This window comes from Pongo pygmaeus, chromosome 3, assembly GCF_028885625.2.
Source record: "Pongo pygmaeus isolate AG05252 chromosome 3, NHGRI_mPonPyg2-v2.0_pri, whole genome shotgun sequence".
NCBI classification, from domain to species: domain Eukaryota; kingdom Metazoa; phylum Chordata; class Mammalia; order Primates; family Hominidae; genus Pongo; species Pongo pygmaeus.
This window is the reverse complement of record NC_072376.2, coordinates 123273408-123293609: the sequence shown is the minus strand read 5'-3', so window position 1 is coordinate 123293609 and position 20202 is coordinate 123273408. Positions and strand designations below refer to the sequence as shown.

General features: G+C 38.0%; 1 protein-coding gene across 1 annotated transcript in view; it reads right to left on the bottom strand.

The window, feature by feature from the left end:
- Window positions 1–19404, bottom strand: part of ENPEP (glutamyl aminopeptidase) — a 96314-nt gene extending 76910 nt beyond the window's left edge. The window contains exons 1-3 of the mRNA XM_054485806.2: window positions 18467–19404; window positions 6735–6876; window positions 4253–4384 (exon numbers count right to left, since the gene is read on the bottom strand). Of these exons, the coding sequence (XP_054341781.1) occupies window positions 4253–4384; window positions 6735–6876; window positions 18467–19110 (918 nt within the window). The 5' untranslated portion in view covers window positions 19111–19404. The remainder of the gene's footprint in view (window positions 1–4252; window positions 4385–6734; window positions 6877–18466) is intronic.
- Window positions 19405–20202: the final 798 nt, after the last annotated feature.

Sequence of the window (20202 nt, the reverse complement as noted above, 5' to 3'; positions counted from 1 at the left end):
GACTCATGCAAAGCTAAAGCATTCTGGGAAAGTTACTGTAGGTCAACTGTATCTCAGAAGGCATCACAAACCTAACAACTTCAAATGATTTTATATATACTAATACGGGGGATTTTCCTTTTTCCTACTTTACATTTTCCAAATTTTCAATAAAGTACATGAATTAAACCTATAATTTTAAAAACTCAAAAATATATTTATAATGTACATTGTTCTTGGTTTGAAAATGAATTGCAATATATTCCAATGGGGAACTTTGTGCTGAACTCTCAGGTTCATGACATGCTTATTGGGGATATTGTTTCCTCTCTGATGACTTCTGCAGGAACAATAGGATTATATTTTTTTAAACAATAACTCAACAGTTTGTTCACATAACTAAAAAGTCATATAATCTCTCTATACTATGCACAGTTCAGGGTGTGTCCACTTGTTTGTTTTTCTGGGGTGAAATTCAGTGATTTTATTTACTTGAAAACCCTAATCAATCAACTAAACCTGAAGAAGGCCACAGGAATAGATTTCTTGCAGAATTGTAAAAAAATCCTTCCATCAGTGGCTGGCCTCAATTGTTGCTAAACTATTCTAAGTAACTCTTCATGTTACTCTATTTAGCATTGAATCAAAATGCAACGCAATTAATTTAAAAAGAAAATATGAAGAGTGAAAAGACTTCTGAGCTACCTTCAAAACCAATTTAATTTTTCTCATGAGCAACAAGGATATTTTAAACATAATGAATGGCTCAATTCTAAAGTCTGCTGTACTCTCTCCAACTAAACTATTAAGAATGCAGGCATTGATTCTGTGTTTATTGATATAAAGGAACTATTGTCAGAGAGGCAAATATACCCAAGCAAGTTGAATCAGGGCATTATAGATTCTTAGATTGCATAGTATAATCTAATTATGAATAGTAGGTGGTTAATGTACTAGAATAATACTGTCAGAAGAAGAATGGATAAGAATAGTCACCTATTAATGGTGTACATAACAAATACATGGCTTCATTTTTTATTTTTGTTTTTTACTAAAAAAGTAATAAAGGACTTTGGGTACAGGTGGTACAGTAAAGGGATGCTTTGATGTACCCCACTAATCCTAATACTCAGAAATTAGTGATAAAATATAAAAATGCGAACAAGACATAAAGATCAGAAGCTATAAGCTTATTGAGCTCCAGTTTTGGAAGGATGGGTCAGAAACAGGTTCCTGGGGATCAGACCCAAGCCATGCTTTGGAAATCATGTTCTAAAACTCTGACTACTATTTCTGATTGTTTTCTCATCACTTTTTGGTTTTTCTTTTATGACGATCATATTCTTGAATTTTTGAATATATTAATTAAAGGTTGTGTGTGTGCATGTTTAATTTTGTTATGACTTTTTCGGAATTCTCTTTTGTTTCTCCAGTTATCACTATTTACTCCCACGGTGTTTCTATTTGTACTGGATGTTTTTCTTTTATGTTACTTGTTTTCCTCATACACCTGGTTGTTCTTAGCTTGTCTGTTAAGTTCTAAGAATGTAGGACTCTGAGGCTGGTGTGAGTTTCCTCTGATGTTACATTTCAATAGATTTAAGTAGGCTGGTTTTTCTGTAACTCTCTGGAGTGGGAAATCATACCAGGAGCAGTTTGTACTTGGGTGATTGTCAACTATTAGATTTCAACTTACAGTGAGTGGGTAGGGAGCCAGGAGGGGAACCTCCCAAATGCCAAAGAGGAGGAACTCACTGTGGAGCATTTGCATTCACACTAGATGCCTTAAATTTCTCCCATAAGGTTCTGTTCAACTTTTAAAGGAAACGGCCCCACAGTTTTTTCAGGAGGGGAAACTCTGGCTGCCTGTCTTCTACGGAAGGGTTGGAGGAAGGGGAAAGTGGCACATCTCATTTTCTTGTAATTTTTCCGGCTCAGAGCCTCTGAGAAGTTTCAAAAGGGAATTTGGCTTCTGTTGATCTCTTATAAAATAGATGATTGGACAGTAATGTATTAAAACAATATTATGTTTGTTTCCCTCCCAAATGATGGAACGCATTACTTATTTAAGACAAAATGTTATGCTCTCAGTTTTCATAGAAGAATCATTTAAGAAATAATTACCATCTACAGGACATTTTGGGATCTTTTGCAAAACTATTTTTTCATTATGTCACTTCAAATCCTTTATATAAAATCCATCCTAAGAACCCAGCTAACTAACTGGTGCAGGCTCTAGTGATTTACCTAGTTAGTATAATATTACAAGTAAATGTCGTTGGTCAGAGGACCCGGTGATAGAGTCATATTGGAAATTCAAGCTCACTGTCACTATTAGAAAATAACTCCAAGTACTATGTCCTCTGCTGATTGGTTAAATGCATTGTTCTTACCTATGAGACTTTGTCATCTTTAGTACAATTGCTTAGCCTTTCTGTTTCCTCTTGGTACTTCTACCTCAAATAGAAAAATTTGCTCAGAATGTAATAATAATTTTTAAAACTTGGTGTGGGAAACACCTGCACATGATGAAAGACAGCCATACAATTGAATTGTCAATGGTGAAGAAAGCAGCTTCAGATGAAAATTGCATGTTTGTTATGAGACTGAAGGAAAAAAACAAGCTTGACTAATGTTTTCACCTCTATATTAAGCGAGAGGAATGCCATCGACTGCACTCAGCACAATCTAGAAAAAACAACTTCCTCTTTCTGATGCCATTTCCTTTTCATACCAATATTATCTATCAGCCACTGGTAGTTCCCTTTACCACGACTGAAGGTTGCATCAAAGCAACCTATGTGGCAAGGGAAAGTTAGAATATGGATGAGTCCTCATGATATGCAGCCCCTTTGAAAAGGTCTGTGGACATCCCCCACTCGCTATAATTTGGATACAGTATAGGCAGCATGCTGGCAACCCAGGTTGAGGACATCTGAATATCAACTCCTACTACACCAAAGCAAAGGCAAATTTTCCCTTTGTTCATTTCACAGAAATAGAGGAACCCATCCCCTCTCCTCCAGTGACTGATGAAGAGGTAAAGATATTTTCAGAATATCACACTTCAGAAGGCTAAGCAAGATACAGTATTTGGAAGGAGTTTGGAATTTAAGTTTCTACCACTTGCCAGCTGAGTAATCTTGAATAAATAGCCTAAATGTATTAAACTTCAATTTTTCTCATCTCTAAAATGGGGGTGATGATTTCCTCCTTATAAAATTATATTGCAAAGATGATGAGGCTTTATATATATAAAATATATGGCACAGAGGTGAATTAACTGGCCTAATAGACAACCTAAACATATGTTCAGGACATAAGCAAAATGGGGGCCTCCAAAATGAAAAAATTAATTAGGTAAAAGTATGTGGTTCTTCAAAAGAAAACGATTGGGCCGGGCTCGGTGGCTCATGCCTGTAATCCCAGCACTTCAGGCGGCCAAGGCCAGTGGGTCACCTGAGGTCAGGAGTTAGAGACAAGGCTGACCAATATGGTGAAACCTCGTCTCTACTAAGAACACAAAAATTAGCCAGGCGTGGTGGCGGGTGCCTGTAGTCCCAGCTACTCAGGAGGCTGAGGCAAGAGAATCACTTGAACCCGGGAGGTGGAGGTTGCAGTGAGCTGAGATCGTGTCACTGCACCCTAGCCTGGGTGACAGAGCCAGACTGTCTCAAAAAAAAAAAAGAAAGAAAGAAAACTGTTGAACTAGTCATCTTGATATTTTTTAAAAAAGCTTATTTATATTTTATCATACTTTTAAAAAATGCTTTTGGATACTTTGTTGCTACCTATTTTGATTACATATAGGAATGGAGCCACAAACTTTTCAGTGTCTTGTCATTCGAAGGATGTTCCTTTACCTCAGGTTTCCTCCTCTCTCTCTAGTGTATATCTGGGAGAGGTACACATATACCCAAACATTTTATTACATTGGGCATACCCAAACATTTTAATATATTTGTGCTGGTATACTTAGGAGCTAGCTTTTGACTTACAGCAAATGTTTCCCTTGAAACAATTTAAGGCCATAAATATCTATGTCTGTTGTGTTGGTTTATTTTTTACCTGTATCCTTTCAGCCTACATTTTTCTATATTGTTCTATGTATTATCAAGTACACAGACCCTGGGGACTAATGGGCTTTTCTGGCATGCTGTTTGAAAAAAAACCAAAAAAAACAAAAAAAAACAAAAAAAAAACTACCCAAAAGCGGTAGAAAATTAACTACAAATGCATAGGTGGTAAATTTTTAAAATATAATGAGACTCACAGGTTTTCCACTATTTGATATTCTCTTTACAGAGTCAAATTGATGTACAGCAAAGCACACCAGGTACGTGCTCATGGGGACAGACTTCTCAAAAGTTGTTCGAGTCCATTTATCATCCACTGACTCTTCTTTCTATTGAAAAGAAAAGATAAACTTTTATCTATCAAAATATCAATCATATATATGCAAGACAAACAAATAAACGGTTGCCCCAAACCTTGCTTTCTAGCCAGAAGTCCTTTGTCAAAGCTTAGAGGTCAAACTATTTGTGGTGATGTTGAAAAGACTATAGGAAAATTTACTTTGTTTTTAGAACTGTTAAAGACTGACTGAATTACACACTGTATTAGGTTTTTCAGGGAGAAATAAAATTTTGAGTGGACTATCAGTTGAATAGGAGTTTATCTGTCTACACTAAACACATCATGCTGACCATAATATTTGAGAGTACTGCAATCTCCTAATGAAAAACAGGCTCGTGCTCAGATACTTGCTGATTCGACTGGCAGGAGGGCAATTGCTGTACCTGGTGTAGCGGAACATTGGCTTCTCTTTTCCATCTTTGGTTGTCTACATCAAAGACCAAAGGTATGGTCACCAAAGTCAGTGGCTCGGTCTCCATGGACAGAGAGGAGGATTCTATTGCTTGACACAACTACTGACCTATCTGGCTTGTTTTGTCCATGCCAGCTCTGCTGTCCTCACTGTCGATCACCAATCCTAACACTTCAACCATGAATACTTGCCCAACTCCTGTTTCCATTATTAAACATTTCCACATCTCCTGCAGCCACTCTATTTGGGATGGTTTAAAAAGAGATTAAGTGAGGGAGGCTGGATTAGAATAGGTGCGGCTGACACTTCAAGCATGTGTGTGCATGCCCTTGTATAATCGTGGTGGGGCTCCAGGCTACATTACTCTACCATAAAAACCTAGTAGTGTTAGTTTTGATCTCCTAAGAACCCAGAATATTCTCCTTCTTCCAGGACTACTATCTGGATCTAGTAGAGGGTAAAGTGTAACTCTGCACAGTGAAAAGGCCATAAGGGAAGATCTTAAGCAGAAATTGGTGAATTTGCCATTTTTTCCCCCAACTTCATCTAGATTGGTGTGTCATACTTTAAGTTTATCCTTTCCTCTTTCTTCTCCAATCAAACCTTAGAAGAAAACAAATTGATAATTAACTCTCACTGAGGCATGGATGGCTGCTAAGAGTACATTTTAATCCTCTTAAGTGTTTATTTGCTTTATTTTGTCGTTGCTTTTTCAAGGAATATTTTATCACTTAAAAAGGTGAATTTTAATGACAATATTTCAAATAGTGGATCAGAAAGATGGGAGACATAATTTGGGGCTGGTGTCCTTCTGATTATTATACCTAAAGATGACCCTGGCCCTTTTACATGTCGAATATGTAAAGTATGAAAATCTCAACTTTGAGGTAATGAAACTTTAGGTAACAACATTATCCATTATAGGGATGAGACACAATAACAGAGAGAAGAGTTTTATGTTAATAAATAATTTATACAGGCAGAAATTATCAGCCTTTTAAAAAATTTTTTCTCTTTTTTCTTTTTTAAATTTTATTTATTTATTTGTTTATTACACTTCAAGTTCTGGGATACCTGTGCAGAATGTGCAGGTTTGTTCCATAGGTATACACGTGCCACGGTGGTTTGCTGCACCCATCAACCCGTCATCTACATTAGGTATTTCTCCCAATGCTGTCGCTCCCCTAGCCCCCAACCCCTTGACAGGCCTTGGTGTTGATGTTCCCCTCCTTGTGTCCATGTGTTCTTGTTGTTCAACTCCCACTTATGAGTGAGAACATGTGGTGTTTGGTTTTCTGTTCCTGTGTTAGTTTGCTGAGAATGATGGTTTCCAGCTTCATACATGTCCTTGCAAAGGACATGAACTCATCCTTTTTTATAGCCTGTTTTTTTTTCTCCAGACATTTAACAAGCACTTCCCACTCACCAAAGGAGTCTATGGGCAAAGTGTTCCCTGGAGTTTGCTTCCACAACCCAGTATTTAAGTGAGGATTTTTTTAAATAGTAGCTTTATCTTTTTTTTAAAAAAAACAAAAAACAAAAACTGGATTTATATTCACCTGAAAACTAAATAGCGAGTAGCCCTCAAATATTGTCAAGTCTGTAATTCCATTAGTTTGTCATTACTGTAATTTGTCACGACTCAGGGATTCTGGCAGCTAAGCAGAGCCCAAGCTGATGTGTGTGTCTATGGCATTGTCTCTTGCATAGAAACACCAATGTGGCTTTCTTACTGGACTGTGATACCTTACAGACTTCTAGGACTCAAAGAAAAAGATTGCCAAAATGTATTTCACTCGGCTAAATAAACTATTAGTGCACATTTAGTTTTAGAATTCAATGAGTTCTCTTTCACAGAAAATCAGGTAATTGGCCTAATGTTATCAACAGACTCTCTGCATAAACAAAGCATTTAAAAAATACTTACCGCCACTGGCATATTTGAAAGTGCTCCATATTCTTTGGGATGGGTGATAGATATTGTATAAGTTGCCTTTTTGTTGGGCTCATCAAAACAAGGAAAGGATTTCCTGGCATCTGTCGGTTCATGATCGGTGGCCGCTATGCTCCTTAGAAACAAACACACAAACAAAATGCATGCTGCCTCTTCTGACAACCCCTATGTCTCTATTCCTAAGGAAAAAAAAAAAATCAGCTATGCAATTATAACTATTACATTTCTAAAAATGAGGTTCCATCTAGAAGACTATCAAATATTTGTCAAAGGTTTTCCTGGAATTTTTAGGTTAACAAATTTTTTAAAAATTCTGAGTCAGATTGCTTCAGATATTTCATTCACATATTTATTTGTCAAAAACCACAGTTACTTTTGCATCAACCTAACAGCTATTTTGGTGCCATAACTAAAACTCTGTGGAGGAGCAAAAATAAATCCAATTATGAGCTAGTACTCTCTCCACCCCAAACCCATTGAGTAGATAAACACAAGGCCAAACTTAAAAGCTTGTGTCTAACTGCCCTTATGGGAAGTGAACAGCTGTCTTCTGTCACAGAGTGGAGTTTATTCCAGAGCCCCCAGTCCCTGTCCCTAATGGCACATTCTTTGTTATTTATATTACACCAGGGACAAAACCCCCAGTTTCATTTCCATGTAAAGGCAGTGCTGAGTAATCTCCTAGGTGAAGTAACCTTTGTCCTAGTTTAAAGCTCACTCTTAAAAAGAGACAGCAGCGTTTTTTTTAATGGCTCTAACTAGGCATATGCTTGTGTAAACTAAAATGTTAATGTTTAGTATTTTCATAATTTCAAGATGAAAATATTATTTTATGAGTAATTGCTCAAAAAAATCAATAAGCATACACTTTTTACATGTAAACATATTACATGTAAAAAGTAAGAGAATAGTGTATATTTGCTTATTAGAAAATGAAGCAAAGTAAAAAGTATAAAAGTAAAGAAATGGTAATTTCTATTCATTAATAATTTGTACAAGGAAAAATTTTGTCCTTCAGGGTTCTCGAAACTAAGAAAGACATATCATAAAGAATATCAGGCTAAATTATTATATCATCCATTCACCCAAGAAATACTGAGTCCCTTCCACACACACACACGTGCACACACAAGCACTATGCATGCATGCACACATTTGCAGACATTTTTCTAGCAGCTGTATGAAACCGCCTTTGCAAAATTATAACAGAGGAAATTATGACAGTGTAAAAAGTCAGACCTAACCGACTCCATCTTGCTTTTAACCTTTAAGCTGTACTTGTTCATTCCTGAGCATAGGCCGAACTAATTTGGGGAAGGAATTCAGTTTATGGTTTGACTCTGCAACAAAATTGATAATAGCCCTTTCCTGAAAAGACCTCCTCCTTCCCTGGGGACCAGTCTGCCTTTGCAGGACTAACAAATTAGCTACAAGATTAGAAATTACAGTTTAGGGGTCATGCAGCCTCTGGCTGCAAGAGTCTCAACCTCCTCAAATTCCTCATGGGGATAATATTACTACTGTAAAACCTAAGATTAGTGCTTGGGATATTTTGCAGACTCCATACTTGATGGATCAGCTGACACCACCCAGACCAGTATCTGGCTCAACCAGTTCTGCCATCCCACCCAGGAACAGAAAACAGCAAGAAAAACTCACTTCGACCCTCTATGACTCCATCTCCAACTTAACCAATCAGCACTCCCCACTTCCCAAACCCCTACTTGCCAAATTATCTTAAAAACTCTGATCCCCAAATGCTCGGGGAGACAAAGTTGAGTAATAATAAAATTCCAGTCTCCTGCACAGCTGGCTCTGTGTGAATTACTCTTCCTCCATTTCAATTCCCCCCATCTTGATAAATCGGCTCTGTCTAGGCAGTGGGCAAGGTGAACCCATTGGGCGGTTACATGTATAGATAAGATTCCAGACTGCTTACAGAGTGTTAGACAAGAGACACACAAATAAATAAATAATTTAGGAGAGTGATGACAGCTATCTAGAAAATAAAACACTGGAAGAGACAGAGAATGACTAGGAAAAGTGGTAAACAACATTAGGTAGAGTAGTCACAATCTCTTGGTTTGCCGAGATCTGAATAATGAGAAAAAGCCAGGCAAGTGGAGGTTCAGGGAAATGTGTTCAAGTAGAAGGAACCGCAAGTGCGAGTCCCTAAGATGAAAAAGAACCTGCTGTGGTTGAAGAATTGAAAGGTGTCCAGTGTGGCTAAAGAACACTGAACCAGACGGACTGGAGCCAGAGATAAGTTTGACATGAGGTCAGCAGAGACCAGATCAGGAAAATATCAGAGATCATGAGAAGAGCATGCATTTTATTTTGATTCAAGGATTTATTACAGCCAAGGATTTGACTGCCTTTGGCAAATTATGGGAGCATTGGAACATCAAAATAAACCATGGGATTATAACTCATTGAACAAATTAACAATCTCTGAGTCCTTACTCTGATTTTTTAAAAACGAATAAATAAATGGATGAGAAGGGAAAGTTCTTCTTTCCAGTAGATTGCCTACTAATAATATTTGGAGGAAAAAATGATTTTAAAAAATCATCAGTGGATGCCAAAACCAGGGGGTGAAAGTTTGGTGAGGAAGGGATATTTGCAAGGTTTCAAAAAAAACTCCCTGAAAGTTACCTAAAGAGAAACATTGTAACTTTACAATGGAGACACTTGGTGGACACTACCTTAAGCAAGCTATCAAAGGAAGCATCACTAATGATAGTTAAAATCAGCACAATGTGTCTCTAATGTGATTTCCTGAAAGAGACTCATCACTTCTGTGATAGTCCTGACAGAGGGGGGGGAAAAAAAAAGCTTAACTTGCATTTTTAAATCATGAGGAAAATCAGACAAACTACAACTGAGGGACATTCTCAAAATAGCTGGCCTGTATTCTTCAAAAATATTAACTTTAGAAAGACAAAGAAGGACTAAGGGACTGGTTTCAGTTTAAAGGAGTCTAAAAGGGCATGACGCTAAATGCAATGCACCATTCCAGACTGGGTACTGGACTGGGAAAAAAATCGTTTAAAAAGACATCATTAGGTTAGTTGATAAAATTTTATTACAGACTGTGAATTAGATAATTGTACCAATGTTAAATTTCTTGATTTTGATGACTGCACTATGTTTATTTTAGAGAATGCCCCCGTACTTAAGAAATATGCTCTGATGTTAAGGGGTAAAGGGAGAGGATGTTTCCATGTGCTCTGGAAAGGAAGCGGAAGGGGTACAGGCTAAAATGTAAACAATTGGTGAATCTAGGTTAAGTATTTCTAGGAATTCCTAGTACCGTTCTTATAACTTTCCTTTGAGTTTGAAATTATGTCACAATAAAGTTACCCAAGAAAAGCCTCAGTTAAGAATTCATTCTGCAATAGAACAATCATTGATTAGTTTTGTGACATTAATAGTTTAGTCAATTGAGGTTTCTAAACATCTTGCAGATCGTAGTTAATTGCAAATATATCAGACTCTAAAAAAGCCTGTACACTTTCCCAGAGTTTGAAAGTTTTATAAGATCCACCAAGCTCCAACCCCATGTTTAGTCAGCTGCCTTTTTCTTCTGAATTCTTCTGACTTCTGATGTCTTCAGAGGCAGAGGAAAAGCAAAAGTCACTCCTTGCAAGAATGTCTCCGCTGAGTCACACCTCAGAAATATGCCAGCTAACTAATTTGAGAAGATGAGTGTGTGTGAGTGTGCGCGTGTGCATGCGCACACCACACACATCTTCGTGTGTGGGAGGTGAGAGGAAGGAGGGAGTGGAATTACACTTTCCTAAGCTATAGCCATGGGGTATGTTTTCAAATACTCTATTTTACTCTTGGATGGATGCCAGAATATGAATATATATTATATATATATAATATGTATAATATATATTCCTAAGATCCCAGGAAAGAAAATAATTTTCAATCCTTTTCTCACCTTCTCTTTTTAAAAGCCATTCTGCTTGATTGTAGGCAAAAACTACCTTCCTAAACTAGCATATTCCTGAGCTTGCCAATGGACATGGAACCGAACAGTGTGGGAGATTTCTCTGTGCAGTGTGTTTGGTCCAGCTCAGTGGTCCTCTCAGCAAATGTCAGTCACAGCAAGTCTAACTCAATCACAGTGACCCAGATACAGATACAGTGACATTCATCAACCAGAAGAGCTATATAATGTTTATTTTCTTTTTCTTTTTTAAAGTTCAGAGCCAATATGATTTTATGGGGAAAACCCTTTTCTAAGAGCAAAAATTCCTACATTCTAATCCACTTCAGCTACTAAAGTGTGATCTTGACCAAGTCACAAAACCCCAGACTTTTAGTGTCCTCATCTGTAAAACCTGGTCACCAGAGCATGTATGGCCTCCTCACAGCGTTATGGGGAAGTGCAAAGGGGTAGATTACATGTAGTAATACATTTGAAACTCCCTTAAAATTTACATAATGCGGTTAGGATATACCTCAATTTACATCTTATAAATCTAGAATGCGAACTGTGCTTTCTGACATAGCACTTTCACAATCTGAAATATTTCAAATTATTTCATTTGACTGCAATATATACTGGAACAAAATTACTTGGTGTATATACACTATAGGCAATATAAGCATTTTTAAAATGGTAACCTGTTCTTTTTCTCATGAACTTCAGAATAACTCAAAAGCTCCTTTTTATATATCCTAAATTCCATCAGTCAGCCCTAAACTTTTCCAAGTGTATGCAAAGTTGAAAACAAGGAATAAGAGATAACAATACAAAACAATTCTAGATCACAACTTCTTTGGGAAGATTTTATTCAGTGATTAAAATCAGATGACTTGTGTTGCAAATTAAGAGAAAAAGTCTGACTAATAGCACAATATGTTCAGGAGTGACTTGTGGGTACGTCCTGAATAATTATCATGCCAGGCAAATGTGTTGGAGTAAACCACCTTCCCACAAGGGCCTCCCTATGCCACATTAATAAGTCACTTACTAGACCTAGCACGATAAAATGATGGTCTATGCAATTTAGTCATTTCCAAAAGGGAAGAGCATTTCTCTGGCATCTCTGAGTGGATCAGATCAAGGTGACTTTAGAGAAAACTGAGGGAGAAGGGGCCATGGCACAAGTTATGGCTTGGATCACTCTGAATTGACTCTAAAAAAAAAAAATCCAAAAAAGGTACCTAATTATCTCATAAATCATCTGGTATTTTGTTTCCAGTGAAGACTCTCTGGCTGTGCTGAGCAATTTTATATGTTGGACCAGCAAAATAAATAGCAAGTTTTGGGTGAAATCCTTAAACACAGAGCTTCTGATTCAGGACAGGTGGTACAATTGCTAGGGGTCTATATAGACTAAATAAAGGGTTCCAGAATTACATAGAGGAGCAGATTGGTGAAAAACAACCCCTCTAGATTGTTCAGACCTGTATGTATTTTTATGGCGGTTTGAATGAACCAGTTAGTTATTTAACTTTATTTTCCAATTGCTTTTTTTCTATGTAGAAGATATTCAAGGTCAAGTAAAATTTCTTTTTGTTTTCTTGCTTCCAAAATAAAAGAAATTTACTTAGCCTCCTGCAACAAGTAAACAAGACCAAAAAGAAAATGTATTCTTTTTTTGTTTGTTTGAGATGGAGTCTCACTCTGTCACCCAGGCTAGAGTGCAGTGGCGCGATCTTGACTCACTACAACCTCTGCCTCCTGGGTTCAAGCAATTCTCCTGCCTCAGCCTCCAGAGTAGCTGGGATTACAGGCATGTGCCACTACCCCTGGCATATTTTCGTATTTTTAGTAGAGGCGGGGTTTCACCATGTTAGCCAGGCTGGTCTCGAACTCCTGACCTCAGGTGATCCGTCCACCTCAGCCTCCCAAAGTGCTGGGATTACAGGCATGAGCCACCTTGCCCAACCGAAAATCTATTCTTGATTGACATTTTTATTGACAATGGGATAATAGCTCAGCATACTAATCTAAGAATGTAATGAACAAACTGACATACGACAAAAATTTCAAGATCGAAACTACATGTGCTTGAGTATACGTACACATCCATGCACGTAAGAACACCTTACACACACACACTTAATGATGATTATCTCACCGATGTTTCCACCCAACTCCTAAATCTTTATTACAAGCTCTAACCTTGTGCTTCAGACATACTTATGCAAGTGCCTACTAGTCATCTCTTCTTAGATGTCTGACAAGCCATCAACACATCTGACACTGAACTTACAACCTTCCCTTCTAACCTGGCTACTTCCCACCTATTTCCAATATCAATTGAGGTGAAGGCTAGCTGGGGTATCCTAGACCCATAACTTTAACTCACCCTTCCTCATAGTCAATCAATCTGCAAATCTTGACTACTTTACCTCCAAACTATTTTCTCCATTGTGCCCTCTCTTCTCTATCCTGAAATCACCTTTCCTATCTGATCCTTATCTTCTCTTTCCTGGATTGCTCCAATATCTTTCATATATCCAAGTGTATAGTTGAGTTAACTCTTTCTTTCACCATCCGTATCCAAAAAGTCACGGGGTAATTTCTCCTTCATAATGCCTATCATGGCTATTTTTCCTTTTCCTCCATAAGGGTTTTCCTCAGTGATATCTAGCTAGCCTGTTCATATAAACTTACCCTACAAACTAATTTTCTTGTCCCCACTCTGCTTTTCTGACTTGGTGTCTTTCCTTTTTGCCTGCTTTTACTTTCTCACTTGTCTCTGCTGCTGAACTCCCACCAGAACATCAAAATTCAGCTTAAATCCTACTAGTGCTACGAAGAACACCTTGGAAGCCCAAACTAGAAATGATCTCTAAAATTCCGGTTGTACTTCCTGTCAATTCCACTGTTTCTCTGCCTTTAAACTATGGAGATTGCATTCCTAAGTACATATATATATATATATACACATATATATACACACACATATATATGTGTATATATATATATACACATATATATACACATATATATATACATATATATACACATATATATACACATATAAACTCTTCCCTTCCTCAGGGTAGGCAGAAAAGGAACCAAGGGAAAATTTTCACCCTAAGTGGGAATGTAGAGATGTTATTGGTGGAAGTTAGGCTCGTTTATGGGAGAGGAACTGTGGTAATGCAATGTGGCTCAGCATTTGCCAGAGGATACTAGTCATGTGAGAGCTTATATGAAAATATTTCCATATATTCCATTTGACAATATTTGAGTGCTCACTGTGTGCCAAACAGTAAAGGAGAGACATATATCCCTACTCTTAGGAACCCCGCAGAAGAATCCATAGTCACAGATAGCTGGGAAACTACATAGAGGACATTATCATATAAAAGCCTCTGAAAACCCTATAATCCCAGCTACTCGGAAAGCTGAGGTGGGAGGATCACTTGAACTCATGAACTCATGAGTTTGATCCAGGAGTTCTACCCCAGCCCAGACCTCATCTCTTTAAAAAAAAAAAAAAAAAAAAAAAAAAAAGTCTCTGAAAAGTTCCATAATTAAAAACAAAATCCAAAACAGATCATTTTGTATTTAGCATTATTGCACAAACTGATTCAGCCACAGAATCTCTCCCCGGCTATTTTTCTGGTAATATCTACTAAGATCCCCATGCAACTAGAATTCTGCGGTACATACTTTGGGAAGTGCTAAGTAAGCATAATCCAAATGCTGACAAGGAAAAGCCAAATCTTGGAGAGAAGAAAATATACACTTTGGAGTTTGAGTAGAGGGAAACTCTTTTAGGGAAGAGAACAGCTGGAAATCCTACATAACATGGTGAGAAAATGGGAAGAAGGAGGGTGTGGTCAGAGGAACATTTCAAAGGTTCCAATTCTTCCAAGTGATTTTCCTCAGACCCTGAAGAATAGACTAGCGAGTAGGAAGAGGTAGATCAATAAAGGAAAAGTGACTGGATGTTTCTCAAACTTTCTCCTTCCACGCCCCACTACAGCTCTGTCCCCAGAAAAACAATGTGGAATTCTAAATTTTGTCCCCTTTCTTCCCCATGTCTCAATCTTGAGAGAAAGCAACTTGGGTAGCTGTGAAGTTTGTGAAGCTCAAAGTCCTGATTGTATTTGCAGAAATTAAGTAATTTTGGTTACTACTGAGTGCAGTCCTGTTTAGTTTGCACTGTGGTTGTCACATTAATATCCCTAACTGCTAATACTCAATCCTGGAGTTACATTTTACATTAAGGTCAGAAAATATAATTTTGACTCCATACTTCAAATGTATTACTATGATGACGTTTAAAACGATACAAACGTCACATATGACGAAGCTCACTCTATAGTATGAAAGAAAGGCACTGCCCCCAGTGAACTCCCTCTGGTGGCCCTTATATGGAGCCTGTGGATGAGAACTCCTAGAGGCTGCATTGCCAAAATATTACTCACAGGCTAGAAAAAAAAAGCATGATGCACTTTTCTCATACGCTTGAAATATTGCAGACAAGGAAAACAAAAAGTATTCCATTTAGCCTAAATGAGGTTATTGAGCAGACGCCAGATCTGTTCCAAAACCATGTGTGTGCAGTACAGAACTGGCAGCATCTTTTGTAATGTGAGAGCTTCAATTGCTCCCAATGAAACATACAAACTTGGGAACACCAATCCTCAGTGAGAAATGAACTGAGCATCAGCCTTCCTCACCAATGTTGCCGTCATTTCGTAATCTCCAATCCAAAGTTAAGTCAACTGAGCTTCAGAAGGGCAGCTCTCTGGTATATATTTTATAGCAAAATTAACTGGTACAGTAAAATAACTCAAAGAGTGAGAGTGAGTATTTGTGTATATATTGCTTTTTTTAGACTTATAAAGTACATAATAGAAACTTATTAATGGAAACTACATAGTTCCAATTTTTGGCCTTCCTAATATGTGTAAAATTTTATTTTATTATTTTATAAATATTTTGATGGTTTTACTCAGATAAAATTTCTCTTGTCTTTACGATCTAAGAAGCAGTTTTAAAGTTTTAGCAATAATATTTAAAAAGTCTTGACTTGCTTTCACTTCAATGAATTTTTAGAATCTCTTTAAGGTGGATATTCTTCAGAATATTGCCCTTCCCTCGACCATTGGCAAACACTTTTAAAAAATCATTGTATCGTTAGTAAGGCTCAGAGGAATAGTCGCTTTCATACATTGTTGGTGGAAATGGAGTTTGGGACATATTTTTTGGAAGTCAGTTTGAAGACACACACACACATGCATACACATGTTCATGCATATATATGTTATACATGTATATGCATGTACACATATATACATAGACATACATTCATTTATACACAGGTAGTTTTGGCCCATCTTCTAGGAATTTTCTTAAATATTAGAAAATGTTCATAAATAGTTATTTACAAGGATAGTCAATATAAGGATGCGCCTTCTTCTAGATCCTTATAGGTGAAAAAATAGGGGCAACTTAAATACTCATATTTAATGGAAAAGTGAATCAACTACATTGTAGTCACACAATGGCCTACCATGTATCCATCGAATAATTTGTGGAAGAACATCGAATGACATATTAAAGCACTGATGTTATATTGAAAAAGCATGTTACACAATACTATGTGTAATATAATTATGCCACAGCTATCTATGTCCAGAAAAGTACTAAAAGAGTCTCTGCCTAAATGTTGACAATGGCTATACTTAGGTAAAGAATTTATGGATGAATTTATGTTTTCCTATAATTTTCTCTGTTTTCTGAGTTTTCTTCAATAATTGTATATTATTTATGTTATCAATAAACAAAGTAACTATTACAATATCTTGGTATATTTGTACACTTTGACCCAGCAATTCTATTTTTAGGACTATATCCTAACCTAAGGAAATAAACAGATGTACACACAAAGAGGTATTTAGAACTATGTTATCTGGTGATTTGTTTGTAATAATAAAATACTAGAAACAACTCAAATGCTCAACAATAGAATTTGTTTTAAAAAATTACAGTGTATTCGAACAACGGAATAACTTCACATCTTTAAAATCAGATTCTTGGCTGTGTGCAGTGGCTCATGCCTATAATCCCAGCACTTTGGGAAGTGGAGGCAGGAGGATTGCTTGAGCCCAGGAGTTCAAGACCAGCCTGGGCAACAAGCAAGACCCTGTCTCAATAAAAAACAAAAAACAGATTCTTGAAAACATGTAAGAATAAGGGGAACTTCTCAAGACATTAAGTAAAAAAGGCATATAGATAGACAGATATAATGCAATTAAAGGTTTGATTGCCTAGAAAAACATCAGAATATACATTAATACGCTAGCAGGGATTACCACTGGGCAGTGAAATTACTTACAGATTCTTCTGATTATCCTCTTTGATAATTTTTATGCTTTCAATGATGTAATTTTTATGAACAGAAAAAATATGTAAACGGTAAGAGTGTTTTATTGCTAGCAATATTAAGATATAGGATCTATATAAGCATGACTCCTCCAGATATTTTCTTCAAACTATCACTTCTACTCAATTTATCAGTTTACCACACAGGAATATAGGAATATTTAAATGTTTTGTTTTAGTCCATGGGTCTGTGTGACAAACAATAGAAAGAATTTTGACCAAAAAATTTGCTTGCTTTGTAAGATGCTTAAAACAACAGAAAAAAAAGGGATATTTGTGGGTGGACTGGCCCAAGACTCACATCTCTAAACTGTGACACGAAGCTTTCTTAATCATTTACCTCTTCAGAATCTAAGCCAGCAAAGGTCAAAGCAGTCCAGAGACAACACAAGGTGTAGTGTAGCCTTCCTCCCTGATGCAAGGGCTACATCCACAGTGTGAAGAAAGTTTTTTGGAGTTCCATGAGAGAGTTTATGCCTTTAACACAGCTCTGGTAGTAGCCACTGATCGATACAAAGGCTAGACGAATAGGTGGGTAAGTGGAATAAATATCTATCTATCTAGATAGATATTTGTATACAAATATTTGTATGTATTTAACTACTTAATATATCTTTTATGTTGTAAAAGGCTTAGCATTAGGTTTGCATATTGCATGATGAGCAACAAGCCCCCAAATTTACCTATGCCACTGATGTGTGGACTCAATGAATATTTCCTGAAAGCCTATGTGTAAAGCATGGTTCTGGCTATAGGAGACAGAAAAAAACACAGTCCTGTCTTCCTTTCCAGATGAAGACATAAAGACAATTCTGTGGATCACATGTGATTTTTCAATGTCTCTCTTCTCCAAAAAAGAGACATTGGACAAAAAAAAAATGGACAAAATAATAACTGAAATTTACTGATGTTTCACATAAATTTAGTGTAATACCACTTTAAAAGTTCATATATATTGCTATATATATATTGCTACATAGCCTGGGAATATCACTAGTGAAATTTACCAAAGGCAGTTCTCAAACCTGAGATAATTTATGAAAATCTTCAAGATAGGGTGCAGTATATTATGATTTCTCCTGATGGAATAAAAGACTCACACTGACTTTTGACTCTACGAAGCTCATTCACTACTTTCAAGTTTTATGACAGGGTTTGGAAATACAACAGGGCAACAATTTTGGCTTCCCAGATGGACAGCCAGAATGGAAACCAAGAGCCGATCAAGATCAGACCAACAAAATAATCAAAAGTGGAAAGTGGAAAGGAAAGGAAAAGAAACGGAAAGCAGATATGTGAGCTTAAGGGAGGTAAAGCAAAAATTAATATTTACTTGACTTGTCCGTTCTCCGTGTAGGTGGTTCTATAAAACCCCACGAGGGAGCCGTTCAGCCAGCCGGCGAACTCCATGGTCAGGAGATACAGGCCATCTCCACTGCTGGGGGTAAGCTCTTCCTCAGCCTCGACCACCACGTACTCCTGCTTTTTGTATTCGAAACACCTCCGGACTTGCACCTGGTCCCCAGAGGGCCTCTTCAGCTCGGGGAGCCGGGTGATCCTGGTCTCCCGGAGGTGCAGCCACAGGTGCCGGGTGGGAGCGCTCAGGTTGATGGAGATGCTCACGGTGCCCGTGTAGGTGTCCTCCTCCAACAGGGGCTTCACGTGCAGGTCGTAGTGGACTGGGTTGACGAAGTCCGGCAGTCGAAAGTTTTTCCACTGTCCGCTCTCATCCTCACTGGCCGGGCAGATGTCCTGGTCCTGGGCAGGAGGACCTGAGGGGCTGGCCGTGGAAGAAGGCAGGTGGGAAGGAGCTGGCGCAGTGCCTGGCCCGCCGTCCCCGCTGGAGTCACACGATCTGGTCAAGCCCACGGCAAGTCCCACTATTAATCCTACACCCACCACCACCGCACAGAGAATGGCCACATGCTTCGTTTGAATGCAGTATCTCTTAGAGCCCTCTCTCTCCGCAAAGTTCATTTTTGCTTCCGAAGTCAAGTGTTACCACATAAAAAGATGTTAAATTTAACTAACTAACGTCAGCAGACTTCCTTTTTAAATTGGAAGGAATCCCCTGATTTGGCAGCCTGTTTTCGCTTTTCCCACACCCCTCTCTCTGGCTTCTTGCGCCTTTTCCTCTCCCTTTTCACGTTCCCACCAGCCACTCAGGATGAATGCGGAAACAAGGGGGGTGGAATGAGGACTCCGTAAGAGCAGCCGAGTGGGAGGAAGAGGGCTGGCAAGGAGTTTGTCACAGCTCCCCTTATAAACGACGCATTTCCACCCCTACCCCTCCTGCACTGCAGCGAGTTAAATATAAAACAGGGCTTCGCTTATCAGCCAACGGGAGGATGAGCCCTCGCCAAAGCTCCGTCAGCAGCTTTCAGGGAGGAAGGGTTTGGGTGAGGTGTGCTTACGATAGAAAATCTCAACCTTTGCCACTCAGCCTGGGGCTTCTTCCTGTTGTGTTCGCAATCTCTCCCTCCTAACTAAAGGGCTTCTTGAATTTCAGCTATTTTATCAGATAGCTTGCCAAAGAAGCTAAGTGTTTTCTTTTATTTTTTTTTCCCCTCATATTATATAAACATTCCAATTCTGTCTTTGGAGAAGTCATATCCTGGAATTGGGTGCTCAGGGTGATTCAAGGACCACCTAGGTACTCAGTAAATATTTGTCGAATTAGATTAGGAAAGCATAGCCAGGTAACCCTAAATCAGTTCAGCTGGTGCTGGATGAATGAGAGAGGCGGAACCCAAAGAAATTAGCCAAAGCAGTAGTGGAGCTGGAAAGCTTAAGAAGAGAGAGGGAACAAGAGGGGGCGAAGTCTGAAAGGACAGAGGGACAAGGAGGAAGGACTGCTTGTCTCTGCAGTGTGCCTCCAAGTGAGATTGACTTCCTTAGACTTTGATGTGGTAGAGCACGTTTAAAGTAGATTCCAGATGTGAAAATTGACCTGTGGGGAAATCCATCATCCATGCAAATCTATCGTTTTGTTTCTGAATGACAAGGTCAGGAAGAAAAATTGCAATGAACTTCATATTTACTGGCAGCTTAGCTATGGACTGACATTTA